This window comes from Chinchilla lanigera, unplaced genomic scaffold (genome assembly GCF_000276665.1).
Source record: "Chinchilla lanigera isolate Chin_1 unplaced genomic scaffold, ChiLan1.0 scaffold00047, whole genome shotgun sequence".
NCBI classification, from domain to species: domain Eukaryota; kingdom Metazoa; phylum Chordata; class Mammalia; order Rodentia; family Chinchillidae; genus Chinchilla; species Chinchilla lanigera.
This window is the reverse complement of record NW_004955448.1, coordinates 18263936-18278322: the sequence shown is the minus strand read 5'-3', so window position 1 is coordinate 18278322 and position 14387 is coordinate 18263936. Positions and strand designations below refer to the sequence as shown.

At 35.2% G+C, this 14387-nt stretch overlaps 1 protein-coding gene across 7 annotated transcripts in view; it reads left to right on the top strand.

Annotated features, from left to right (window-relative positions):
• The window catches only part of Mecom (MDS1 and EVI1 complex locus), a gene marked incomplete at its 5' end in the record, with an annotated part of 282239 nt that overhangs the window by 263763 nt on the left and 4089 nt on the right, over positions 1–14387 (top strand). For 6 of the 7 annotated variants that reach the window (XM_005393153.2, XM_005393148.2, XM_005393146.2 and 3 more), the window contains 6 exon segments: positions 1527–1693; positions 2784–2861; positions 5949–6118; positions 8029–8173; positions 11777–12013; positions 12833–13016. In XM_005393153.2, coding sequence (XP_005393210.2) covers positions 1527–1693; positions 2784–2861; positions 5949–6118; positions 8029–8173; positions 11777–12013; positions 12833–13016 — 981 coding nt within the window. 7 annotated transcript variants of the gene reach the window in all.

Here is a 14387-nt window from a genome sequence, read left to right as displayed (position 1 = left end):
AGCAAAATATTTCACCAAACTTTTTATATAATCCCATTAGAATATTTGCATATTCAGTTATAAGTTTAACATAGTCTTAGGTGGTACACCTATTACATATTTAATTGTTTTCTTTCTAGATTACGCATGTTTCATGTAAGATATAACTTTTAATGTTTGATACCCTTTCTTGCTGTGAGTTCCCCTCATGGGACTCCATGGTTCTCATAGTTTATACTGTAAGGTGTGATTAAAAGCTACAGTGAATATTTAAATTCTTAAAATTTATCATAGTAAAAAACACATTACCATCACTCCCTTTCAAAATACTCTCCCTTCCTTAAAATACACTTATCCTGTCATTCTTTCTACTTTCTGAAGCAGTTCTGGAGGTCTTCCTTTGTGTCTTTATTGTGCTGTCCTGGCTGCCTTGACGCCCTGAACTGATTAAAATGTTCACCTTTCGTGGTCCTTTCCACTTTGAGGAAGAGCAAGATGCTGCTAGGTGTCAGCTCTGGTGAATAGATTGGATGAGGACACACTGTAATGTTTTTATGGTCCTGTCTTTCCCTCTGATGGCACTCAGCTGCAGCATTCACTGTTATCTTTTATAACACCTGGTAAAGATACTTCCAGAGCTGCTCCAGAAAGTGGCAGGGTGATGGGATAAGTGTATTGCAAGTGAGGGGGAATATGGAAGCGCATGTTTTACTGTGATAGATTTTACATGTCCATCAACGGATGAATTGATAAAGAAAATGTGGTATTGACACACAATGGAGTACTACTCTGCCGTAAAGATGGACATGAGTCATTTGTAGGAAGATGTACGTACCTTAAAACCATAATGTTAAGTAAAGTAACTGAGATACACAAGCTCAAATATTACATAGTTCCTTGTATATGAGAAACTCAAAATATAGATAACAAAATAAGAGGTAGATAATAAGAGATGGGGGAGAGAGCTTTCTCAGATGGGAAGAGGATCAAGAGATGGATGGGAGGGGAGGAAGGGGAGATGCTGGGGATGAAGAAAAAGGGAATGGAGATATGTTAGGTACACGTGCCAACTCCACACGAGGATTATAAGCATGCTTGGCCAACATGTAATAACAATAAAAATGGGAACTAAATATTCACCCATACATTTAGATTGACACTCGTACCTAGGAAAGACATATAATACCTTTCTCTAAAATGCCAGTTTATTTTGATATCCCTAACATAATATTGTTACCTACTTACATAAAAGTTAATTTGGCCTTATCATTTCTTTTAGGTATTTTACTGCTCAACTGTACATTAGATTACTGTAAACCTACCTAAGGTCTTGTGAAAAAAGTTCGTCCCGCACTTAATAGGCTTGATTCGACTTTTATTTCCCAAATTGATCATCTTGTTGTTTGTTCAGTACTTAAGCCCTAGCCTGTGGTATGTGGTACTCAGAAGACTGCCTGCTTTCCTTTTAATAATCTCCCTGGTTTGTGAGGGATTATTACAGAAGAAAGGATGTCAGGCCCTTCATGGTCTTGTGCTTTGCCTTTCAGATGTCAGCTATTGAAAACATGGCAGAAAAGCTCGAGAGCTTCAGTGCCCTGAAACCTGAGGCCAGTGAGCTCCTGCAGTCAGTGCCCTCTATGTTCAATTTTAGAGCACCTCCTAATACCCTGCCAGAGAACCTACTGCGCAAGGGAAAAGAGCGTTATACCTGCAGGTAACTACAAAGTTAATTACGGCCGACTTTCCAAAAATCTCCTTCTGATTTCAGAAGGTCCTGTTGTTTGTTTTGGAAATTATTCTTGATTGGATGATTAATAGCAACGATGATAGATTTCAGGCACTTCAAAGCGGTCTTTATTTGGTGAAATATAAAAATAGCAGTTTTTAAAAATTATTATTAAATGAGAATTTCAACACAGACCATTTGGTTGTGATAAATGAGGTTGGAGGCAGTCCAAATACTATCTACTTGTCTCACTTTGATATTTATGAATTTTCTTTCACAGTTAATTATTTTCAGCTAAAGGTAAAATACTACTGTCTTCTAACATACGTTTGTTAATTGCCCTGGCATTGAAGAATAAGTCTGTGTAGGAAGAATGAATAAGGTCTATAGATGATAAAAACTAGTTAACAACTTCATTGTTATTCATCAGAAAAGTCTAAAGCTTATTTTATGTTTCTAGTTTTAGTATGTTCTTTAAAAATAAATTGTGCTTATAATTTCTGAGCTGTCTGTAGAAATTTGCACAATCTGACTGACTCAGCCATATCAGATAATCTGCTCTTTGGAAAATACGTCACTTTCTTTCCAGAGAGCTTTTATGGGAACATACCTTGATGGATGAAGTCACAGGATCTTGTCTGATCTGGTACCATTCAATGTACACGGAATTGTCACCGTGGCTGACATGTAAAATGAGTTGAAACATTTGAAATGTGTTTACATCAACCCAGAATCACAAACTCTTGTCATTTTTTTATTCCCTTGTCTGGTTCAGTTTTGTAAATGTAAAGATAGGGAGTTAATAAAAGAGGCATATGCAGGTCATCAAAACCGATGTTGGTTTTCATAAACTGCTTACTTATGCTTGAGCAAATCCAAGCAGATCTCATAATGTAGCCTTCATTTGTAGAGTTATTTATATCCGTAGAATGGCTTTCTTGCAAATTTTAAATACCGAAGACATATGAGTTCCATGCAAGATTAATTAAACCAGGAATAAGCACCTGACTGCTGTGTGGCTTGAGAGAAGAGGAGTGGACTACACTGACTTTCCCTTATACACATCTTTCCGTAACAGATACTGTGGTAAGATTTTCCCAAGGTCTGCGAACCTCACACGGCACTTGAGAACCCACACAGGAGAGCAGCCTTACAGGTTTGACAATGACTTTTGCAAATATCTTGGTAAATATTGTACACAGCAAAATGGATTCACAGGCACAATTTTAAAGGAGGCTATATCTGTTTGTGTCTGAAGGTATGTCTACCCCAATGTTGAGTCAGGAAGATTTGACTAAATAAATAGAAGTGTCCTAATTTCTTTAATCAAGGCTTTCTACTTCTCAGTTTAAAAGTTTTAGCACAATGTTTAATAATAAATGCATTTAAGAGATGTTAGCCCGTTAAATTTTTATTATTATTTTAGTCTTATTCTCTTCTTGATAATCAGTAGATAAAATCGTAACGTTGCACTTCCCCTTTTCTATGCGTTATATCTGAGCTAGGAGTTAACAGTCCATCTATATATACCATATTTTCCTAGAACAACTAAATCACTGTTCCAGATCCCAACAGGAGGTTAAGAGAGAAAAACAAGAAATCTTAATGGAGGGAGGAGTTAAAGAATATGTAACTAGAGTAGGACAGATAAAATCAAGTATATTACAGAAAAGTGCGAATTCTATCACCAATTTCCGAAAGTACCTCTTAGCTTACCCTGTTAAAGGTCAAAATTAGCCATATGATACACAGGACATATCTATATAATATTGTTTCTAAAAGAAGAAAAATAAGCACCATGGCCTCTCCCGGGGTTAAGGCATAATGTCCGTTATTTAATATGTAGTGTTTTGTGTAAAGTACTAGGGATTTATAAACACTTTTCCCAAGAATAAGCGATATTTATCTTAAGTAGTGTCATAATTTCATTCTCTTTTGAAATTCTTATGATTGCATATGTGTAAAATTATTTTGGTCTGAATACTAACCATTTTATTTTATTTTCTTCTTTTTTCCATTTCATTCAAAATAAGCAGTTTATTCAATTTCAAAGATTTTTTACATAGAATAAAAAGCAGAAAGGTCAATGCTTATTTGAAGATAAGTAAAATTTTAGTAGAAAACTAGAGTGATTTGAACTCAGAAAATCAGTATTTTCTGCTAATCTGGAAATCTTAATCAATGCTGTCAAGCCCTTCTATATTACAAATGAAAAAAAAATCAGATCTGTGGATGTTAACAGTGTTCAGAAAGTCTGGTACCAGAATTTAAACCCAAGTCCAAAGCTCTCCCTTCAGGGTTTTTTTTCCTAGACTGTGATTTTAAAAGCTTCTTCGAATCCAGTGTGTATCTCCAGTAGGTAGGAAACCCTAAGAGCATATTTGGTACTGTGTTCATTTTAAGGATTTTTGAAACTTAGCCTTGATTTGAGCAGTCTTTTAACCACTTACTAATTTACTGGAATAGCATTGAATTTTTTTTTTTTTTAAATTTAGAACACTGACTCTTCTGGCCAGGATGTTGGCAGGAGAGAGCTGTGAAGCAGCAGCTGGTCACTGGGTAGACTTTATCAGTTTCTTTTCAGATTTAAGATGTTTACTAGATTTGGAAAATCCCCTTTGCATATAACTGAAAATTGAAAGCATGTCAAAGATGAAATCTCTTTTCTTTATGATCTTAGAGAAAATTTTATGAGTAAAGATTCTTCTAAAGTGTTGGTGGGAGTGTAAGTTTTCTCTGTCAGTTCTCAGGTTGCTCTGCTTGGTACAGTAAAACTGTATTAAAGGTACTATGCTTCTCATTGTAGGTGGGTCGTGGAATTAAACAAAGTTATTACAGGGGAGGCTATGAGTTCATAGAAGTAAAATAGATAACTACTATCATTACAGAGTTTTACACAATTGGATCAACATTATAAGCAATAAATACTGAGGATGCCAGCAGAGTTTTTTAAGAGGGAAATTTAAATTAGTCCTCAATTGGGTTATTCTCAGATTTATTTTTCTCACTGAACTGACTAGATTTCTAGCACCACATAAGGACAGCTGTAGAAGCCCAAGGACTGAGTAGAATGCAGTGATTTTTGATTTAGAGTACTTGAAACTGAGTCTGCATTCAGAAGTGGAACAAGGGCTCTTCACATATAGAAGAAGGAGTTAAGAATTTATTGACCACTGAGTTAGAAAATTTCACTTGAAAAGCATTAGGAGAAAGTCAATTTTTTCTTTCAAGCAAGATACATGCAAATCACACAAATAAATGCTAAAATTTTTGTCTTCAAATGCCAAAAGAGAATAACATTATCAATTGTATAAACCACTTTTCTTCCTTATCATAAATCTGAAGGGCTGGGAGCTTTACATTTTATATTTTTTATTTTATGTTAGAATAACCTTATATGATTTTGATGATTATCAAATGGAAAACAGAAATAATTGGCCAACCAATAATAAATGCTTTTCTGAAAAACCCACCTTGTTCAGAAGTACTATTGAAATTGTAACTCTTTAAGAAAAATATAAATGGAAAATTTGGAGATATATAGAGAAAAAGTTAATGCAAACTTTTGCTTTCTTCCAAGAGGAGCATTTAACAGCATTATTATTTTGTGATGGCATAAAGATTATTAAAGGTCTTGGAAGTCCCAATCAACACAAGCTATGAAAATCAGTGTCTTTGGTATCAAATTACACTATTCACACTTAGCTTTAAAAGTTTGCAATGTGTTTGCTGCATTGGGGGACATAAGGGATTTTTCTTTGAGATTAGCAGCGGAGTAGGTAAGTTTACTAGGAAATTATTTAATTAGACTCTCAATTTTGAATTTTAAAAGTATCTTTTTATTTTGGAGAGCACATGAATTTGTTTCATGTTTGTTTATACAGGATTCAATTGTGCTATACTAAGCAGAAGATGAGAAACAATGTTATGGTTTTTAATGCACTGAATTTTTTTAGGTTCATTTAAAATATTAGAATTTATTATCTTAATAAAACTGGGAATGATCAAATCACCCACACATTATTATGCTTTTTCATAAAGTCTTGAAGATCTTTATAATCCTCAAAGTTTATTGGAATTGAATTCTTGACTGTGTGAATAGTAAGTACCCTTCCTGGTGCCTTACTAACATGACCATTATTGACCATTATTTAAATAAGTGATAATTTTTTATATTGGTTTTACTAGTCTTGAGAAATATCTCTGGGTTTGCTTGCAGATATTTTCTCTGTTCGTTTTTCAGGTGCAAATACTGTGACCGATCGTTTAGCATATCTTCGAACCTGCAGCGGCATGTCCGCAACATCCACAACAAGGAAAAGCCGTTTAAGTGTCACTTATGTGACAGGTGTTTTGGTCAGCAAACCAACTTAGACAGACACTTAAAGAAGCATGAGAATGGGAACATGTCTGGTAGGTAATTGTATTGAGGAAAAGATAACTGTTTTTATACTTTAAAAGATAATTGTGATCTTTCTTGTTTCCATTTTGACTGCCAAATCAGACCTGCCTGTGAAAGTTAGCAGCAAATTTCCCTTGAAGTTTTGGAATCTTGTGAATGATTACTGGTTCATGCTTATTGACTAACGTACAACTTGATGGCCTTATATGAGTCATTATCATTTTTCCCCCTGCCGAATTCATCGCAATGGGCAATCTCAAGCAAAGGGAACCATGTCCACAACTCACTGGCAGCATATGCGTCAAGGTTTCTGAAATTGCAGAGAACAATCCTTTAACTTATTGCCACAGAGCATGCGCCCTAAGCAGGCAGAATTTCTTCGGCAACAGCCCTGAAATATTAACCTAGAAACTACTGCTGCTTGTGTAGAAAGCCTTCAGTTCAGAGAATCTTTACAAGGTGACTTTTTCAAGACTAGGGATAAAAGACTTGATAGGATCAACCCACAGAAAATAGTGGGTGTATTATTTTTGTCACAAATTCTGATGCAAAATTAAGTTAATATTAACTGGCAAAACACTGGCATTACCTTACCGCAAGCCTGCCAGGCCAGCACATTTTCAGCAGAAAATATTGTTGGTCTTTTTGTCTTTGGCTTCTAAAAGTTAGGCAGTGAGTCATGAGCTAATACTTGCCTGCTGGCACGTATGTGGAGAGCCAGCCATGCAGTTACAATTTGTCTCTACAGTCAAAGAAATGAATGAGGAGGAAGAGAATGAGTGTAGCACTGAGGAAAAGAGATTTCAAGAGCAGGGGAAAAAGTTGGACTTATATATACTATACAAGTAACCTTCAGGAAATTATTTTATTATAATTCCTTCCTCCTCTGTATCGGTACATTGTCCATGGTCTTGAATAGTGACTGACTACTTAGAACTACATCCTGTTAATATTCTTCAAGCCAAAAGTCTAATGATCATGGCTTTAATATACTTTGGGGACAGACACTAATCAAATATACAGAACAATTTCTGTGTGACCCTTCTAGCATAGTACTATAACTTTCTAATCAGTGTTATTTCAGGATTGAAGAAAAAGTTAAAAATGTAACTTGTTGAAGTTGAGTACTTATTTGTTAATCCAGATCATATGTTCTTTAAGTAGAGGTGATATTCTAACCTTTCGTTTTTGTCATATAGACTAATATGATGAACTATTGAATTGTAGAGACATTGTCACCAAAGCAATCAGCATAAAGTTCATTTGACCACAGATGAAGTACTTATGTTTGTGCCAATTTATGTAAACCATATGGCAATCCAGGGAGACAGGTCTTCTTTCTAATTTTGTAGATGAGAAAGCCGAAGACCTTTCTGTAACAGGCAAATCCAGTATTATCCTTTTAATACTGGACCAGCCTCCGAGCTTGTGTGCTGAGTCCGTGCACAGATTAGCCCAAGAAATCAGGAGACAGATTTTTCTGTGAGTTTTCAGTCTTTATTTTGTAACTCATTAAGCACAGCAGCAATAAAAACGTATTGCCTGCAATCAGTATTCGCAGCAGTTTCTTATAGCAGAGTCTTGAGAACCTGTCTCTGATTTGTCTCACCCTATTTACTGATTATGTGAATAAAAAATGTTCCCATGCCACAGGGGAGGCAGGCTAAAAGTAGTGAGAGAAATGACATCCACGGAGGCTGTAAATTATGATTTTAATGGTTTGAAATATTCCCAAGGGACGTTCATGGGCATGTGTATCGTAATAAACGGCGAGGACTTTGACCTCCTCTAATTACTGTTATTAATATTCAAAAGATATATTTTTAGAAACAACACTGATCAAGTTACTAAGGAGTGAGGCTGAAAATAAGTTGCCAGATAAGCAATGGTCTTTGTCACAAAGGCTTTCTGCTCCACTCAGGGACAGCAACGTCATCACCTCATTCTGAACTGGAGAGCACAGGTGCCATTCTGGATGACAAGGAAGATGCTTACTTCACAGAAATTCGGAATTTCATTGGAAATAGCAGCCACAGCAGCCAGTCTCCCAGGAATGTAGAGGAGAGGTAAAAGTGGCTTTTACTTTTCAAACTCCATGCCATCTGAAATGAATGCCTTTTATTTATTTGCTTTTTTTGGTACCAGGAACCAAACTCAGGATCTTGCACTTGCTAGCCAGGCGCTTGTGCTGCTGAGCTGGTCCTCTGGTCCTTACAACAGGTGTTTTTAAAAATGTGCTTGCTGCATTCACTTTTTGGCAGCACTAACACTCCTACCATCAATGCCTAGCATTTGTGAAGTACATATTAAATGTCATATAAATTAATAGTGTCCACATTAATTTAATTCTCATGATAACCCTCTGAGACAGTGATTGCAAGTTTATTAGTGAGGGAATGGGAACATCAAAGGTTAAATGACGTGTCAGAAGTCGCGTAAGTAGTAAGTGTGATCCAACCCAGTCCATCTGGTCCCAGTGCCTCCGTGCTCGTCTGCTTCCCTTCCTCGTTAAACTGAGTATTTCATCAAAATTTCAGGAGCCGGAAAAATCCCACAGGTATTCAATGCAATCGCTGGCCCTTAGTGGTTCCTGTTACATTTCATATGTGTATTAGAGACGATATGTGATTCTGCTTCTTTCTCTACATTTGTCTCTCTTCTGCCCTCTGTGTATATATTTATGCATTAACCACCTATTGTCACCCTAATATCTTTGACGTAGACGCTATTGAGGACTTCCTAATTCAGATTCTTTCACTACATTGTGTCCCCTCCAGTGAGCACTCACATAATTCTGGTGAGTTTATTTCAGTGGACATCATTATTCTTGTTTTAGTGACCTAGTGCGCTGGTGCCCCTTTGCTTATCACCAGTATCAAGCACATTGGAAGAGAATCTCATTTAGTGCTGACATTCTTATTCAGGTTTTGAGGCTGTTGATAATAACTCACACTTCCCTTCCTCTTTACCTTGTATGTGAAGTTCATCAAACATTATTTTTGCCAAAACTACTGGATTAAATTTTCTTATCTGTATATTATAATTAAATATCTGAAATTGAGAATGATATTTTTCTGAACATAACTATCTTGTGACTCAGTAAATCAAGTTACTAAAAAGTTTAGTATGCTACATTGCAAATTTTAATACGAAATTGGTAGAAGTTTCATTCCTTTTCATCACACAGCTATATTGGATTAATGGCCTCTATTTTTTAACTTGGTAGGAAGTCAATGTCAGTTACTTAGGATAGCTTCTCCATTAAGATTTGCTTCAAATGAACTATTTTTTGTTTTGTTTTGTTTTGTTTTTCTCTGGTACCGGGAACCGAACTCACGACCTTGTGCATGCCAGGAAGGCGCTTTTGCCGCTGAGCTAAATCCCCAGCCCTCAAATGAACTTTTTACCACAATACAAAAGCATATGGCCACTTTCATTCTTCAACTTGTATAAAAGTGTATCTAAAGAAAAGAGAAAGGAAAGACCCTTGTAGGCACCTAGGAAGCCTGGTCAGATCCACGCTGCTGCGCAGTTGGCCACGTCTGCCCCTGCTTGCCACTGTGTACGAGTGGGTTGGGGTGGGGCAGTGGATAATCAAAAGCACAATGTAAGGACAGTCATCGGAAAGTACAGTCTAAGTCTTACATTTTGATAACAATATTTACATGATGCAAATAAGAAATATTGAGTAAAAGATCATTTAGTTCTGAGATTCTTATTCAGATTTTCTAGCTCCTATTTGGAAATTTGTGTCATTGCTGCAACATCTGGCTTCAACATGTCTAAAGAGCACAGAAATAAAAAAGTTGAGGCAGCCAACTTTTCCCTCCCCAACTCATAGAAGGCTACTTTTGATGAATAAGTTGTCCCTATAAATTGTCATATTTTAAAACATAATTAACAAATATATTTTCTTAATTAAGTTGGCTTTTGTTACTTTTGGTTTTCATCCATGCTTTCTCTTTTTTTAAATTTGTCTTTTATTTTATAAAATAACAATTTCAACGCATTTAAGATAGCAAGCTGGCAGTGTATATGGAAACTAATAATTTATATCTGTGCAAAATATGTTTTCACCATTTTGTGATAAAAGAAGTTAAGAGACTGGTTATATTAAATACTTAGTAATAATTATTTGAATTTTTCTGGTCAGGTGATCTTTACTCTGTGTGTCTCATCCAAGAGTGTTTTATTTATCTGTTAATTTATGGTGGGAAATCTAAGAATCACATTATACTTAGGTTTTATATGAGAAAATGTTAGGAATGCATTATGATACCTGATCTTCCATAATCTGAAAACTAACTATATGTGAAAATCATACATGGCAACAACAGTAATTTAATAGTCTCCATGAGTCCTCTGAATTAGGAAATAGAGAAATAAGGGAAAATGGAAGCTCGTGAACGGCCGGGCGTTAGGACATCTCAAGTGTGTCATGTTTCCATTCCGTACAAGCCTTCCCAACTTCCAAGTCATCTAACTTCTCTCGTCACACGTCTTTCACAGGAGGAGCCTGCAAAAAGATATTTCTAAAATAAAACATTATTTCTTATATCTTACTTATTTTATAACTAATTTTAAATTTCTACAGATTTAATTTCAATCTTATAACAAAATTTAAATCCAAACTGCTTATTTAATATTCGTTTGAAAGCTCAAGAAGCTTATCTTAGTTATAAATGCCCTCAAATGTATTGTTAGAATTCTTGAGTAATTAAACTTCTTTTTATAATTACTTTTTAATGATATGTTACAATCCTTGCAAACAAATAAAAATATTGCAAATGACATTTTAAGATGTAATATTCTTTTTTTGCATCCTTATACTAGAGGTACTTGCTAAATAAAACTTCAAAAGATATTTGTTTCTCTTTCTCTCTCTCTTTTTTTTTTTTTAATACCAGGAATTGAACTCAGGACCCCAGGCTTGCCAGGCAAGTGCTGTGACAATGAGTGAAATCCCTGGCCCTCCAAAAGATATTTGTACAGTCACATTACTAGTTCATTTCTTACATCAGTATTTTCCTGGAAATAAGGAACTTCTTGATACTCAGACTATCAAGAATAGTTTAGAAGTAATACAAATAAGTGAGCTTTCAATTGCTTCCAAGCGTGGGTAGATTGTATAAGTGTCATATACCAGAAATGTCATCTAGTAACACTTATTATAAAATAGCACTGATCCTTGATAGCTGCTTTCATATTTTCAGATCACTGAAATTAACTTTAGTTGTATGTGTTGAAGCTATTGTCATTGTTGCTCAGGAATATGAATTTTCCATGAATTTTTTTTAAAGTGTGGGTACTTAAATAATAATTAGCTGTATTATGCAAAGAAAGCACTTGTATGCTTTTTGTATTGCATACAATGATGTCATTTGTCAGGAAAAAGGTTATATGAAATCAGAGGCTGGGATTTTTTTTCCCAGTTTTGCCAGAGATTCCATTTGTAATCTTAATAATAATCCAATTATTTCTCCCTCATTTTTTAATTAGTGAAACTAATTATTTTCCCCAGGTTGCCGTAAAGCATAAAGAATAAAAACTGCCTCTGTACGTATATTTAAAATCTGAACAATTTTTAGGGAGATGATAAGAAAGCTAACTGTATGTTTAAAAAAATTAAACCAATAGTTGAAACTTTTTCTTTTTATCCTTTTTAATAGAATGAATGGCAGCCACTTTAAGGATGAGAAGGTTTTGGTGACCGGTCAGAATTCAGATTTACTGGATGATGAAGAAGGGGAAGACGAAGTGCTGTTGGATGAGGAGGATGAAGACAGTGAACTTACGGGGAAACCCGGAAAGGAACCCGTGACAAGTAATTTGCATGAAGGAAACCCTGAGGATGACTTCGAAGAAGCCAGTGCCCTGGAGATGAGTTGTAAGACGTCCCCGGTGAGGTGAGTAAGCTGGGCAAGCTGACCAGCTGAGCAATGGTAGAGCCACATACGTTTGCGTTTCCTCCTGCTCTGTTTTTCGCTTACGGTATCTCAGCTGATAAGGAATTTGTGAACAATAAATCAAAAAAACTAAATTGGCATTAGCAAGGCACACACGGTGCATCACTTTTACAAGAGTAAAACAAGGTGAATGATGAGTAAGATGTGCACGTGTATAAATGCATTTGTGTTTGTGGAGCACTGCCTGCAGTAGGAAGGGCATGTGAAAACTGCGCAGGTATACCGTCATTAGGGTCGACTGTACTGAAGAAACCCAAGGGAAAACAGAGACTTCAACATGGCATGCTTTCATTCAGTAATCTGACAAATATTATTAAGATAAATTTTACTTCATTATATACTTATATAGCCTGCATAAATGATTTTTAAATGGAAGAATTAACCAAAGAGTTAAACTGACAGGAATATTATATCTTCATGAGGATAATGTGTGCTGACCTCATGTTTTCATAACTAACTTTAATTTAAATGGAAATTTTAGATGCGTGAATTCTCTCTGCACACACCGCTGACCTAATATGTCATTGATTTTATCTCAAATATATTCTTGACTTTAGTTAATGAAAAATGTTCAAGAAAAGCATGGTTTAAGATAAGGTATTTATAAATATTTTAAAGAATTCAACAGTTGGTGCATGACACTTTACACAGCAGACCCAATATGAAGTTTGGTAGCTGTTTAAATTCAAATGAAAGTGATCTGATTAAAAAAATGAAAAAGAAAAAAAACTTCTGTGCTTTCCCATTGGTTCATTTTAGGTATAAAGAGGAAGAATATAAAACTGGACTTTCTGCTCTAGATCACATAAGGCACTTCACAGATAGCCTCAAAATGAGGAAAATGGAAGATAATCAATATACTGAAGCTGAGCTGTCTTCTTTTAGTACTTCCCATTTGCCAGAGGAACTTAAACAACCGTTACACAGAAAGTCCAAATCACAGGTACATATTTTCCTGCAGTACAACATCATGGGGACATTGTGCATAAAAATGTACATTTCCTTTGATTATCAGAAAGCAGGTATTTTACCTTTGCAGTATTTTAGAGGCAGGTCCAGGTACTTTGCCCACAGTATTCCTGTCTTTATATAGGACTGAACCCAAAAGAGTTAGTACACCAACTAATATGGCTGCATTCTGCGCAGAAACTTCTGTGACAAACCCTCTCTTACAACCGTCGCTCCTTTATTTTGCAGTTCTTTTACTTCTGTATGTGTAGTTCATAGTGTATGTTTAGTTATTTATATATTACTTGAGAATTATCTTCTAATTGCTTAATTAGCTACACATTTTTGCCAACATAATTACACTTTAGGATTTTTGGAAAGCAAATTCTGCTTTTTCTTTACTGCATGTATTATGTTATTAGGTGTAGTTGATTAATACATCATCAAATTATAGAATTTAGAGGCACACTGAAATCAGAAATGAAATAAATACCGAAGTTTTTATCAAGTTAGTAGCATACCTAGAAATACATTTTTATGAAATAAATGAACGGTACACAAATTCACCGGGCACTCTCACATCTATGAGCACAATGATAGCTAAAACTAAATCTGTTTAAGCATTCATAAGTACAAGTTAAAAGAGCCTTGATTCTTTTATTTTATGAAAAGGAAATCAGTACTTTCTTTTTGATACCTATACTTAACCAATGTGTTCATTCAGATCCACCTTTAAAAAAAATAACTTCCTATTACCATATTTATTGATCATATTCGTCGATTTTTTTTATCCATTTGACATTTTAGAGGTGGTTCGACTGATCAGTGTGATCATCTTGACGTGTACATTTGAAACTGATTTCTTATTTGCCTGAGGTGACTGGGGCTGAGCTTAGTAGTCAGTGTAGGGGCCGGGGATACAGATCAGTGGCACAGCGCCTGCCTGGCAAGTGTAAGGTCCTGAGTGAGATTCCTGTTTAAGGAAAAACCTCAATAGTAAATGTAGTAAGTTGTAATAGCAAATCTCAATTCAAATAAGGAAAACACTATGTCAGTGGGATTATAAAAAACTTTCAATGTTATTAAATTCAGTGAAAACTTTATTATTAGTATGATGGTGGCAAAATTAATGTTCTTTTTGAACTCAAGTAAAGGCAGCCAATCTGAACACTAGAAATTCCTACCAACTGTTTCCACATGCTTTAGAACATAATTGGAAGGCTATGAATTAATACCTTTTCCTTGTTTTAAGGAGTAGGGTGGAGAAGATAACCATTTCTTCTCAAAGATCCAATGGAGATAAAGTGAATTTTTTAGTTGTTAATGTTAAAAGTTTTTTTTTTTTTTTTTTTTTTTTGGTTTTTCT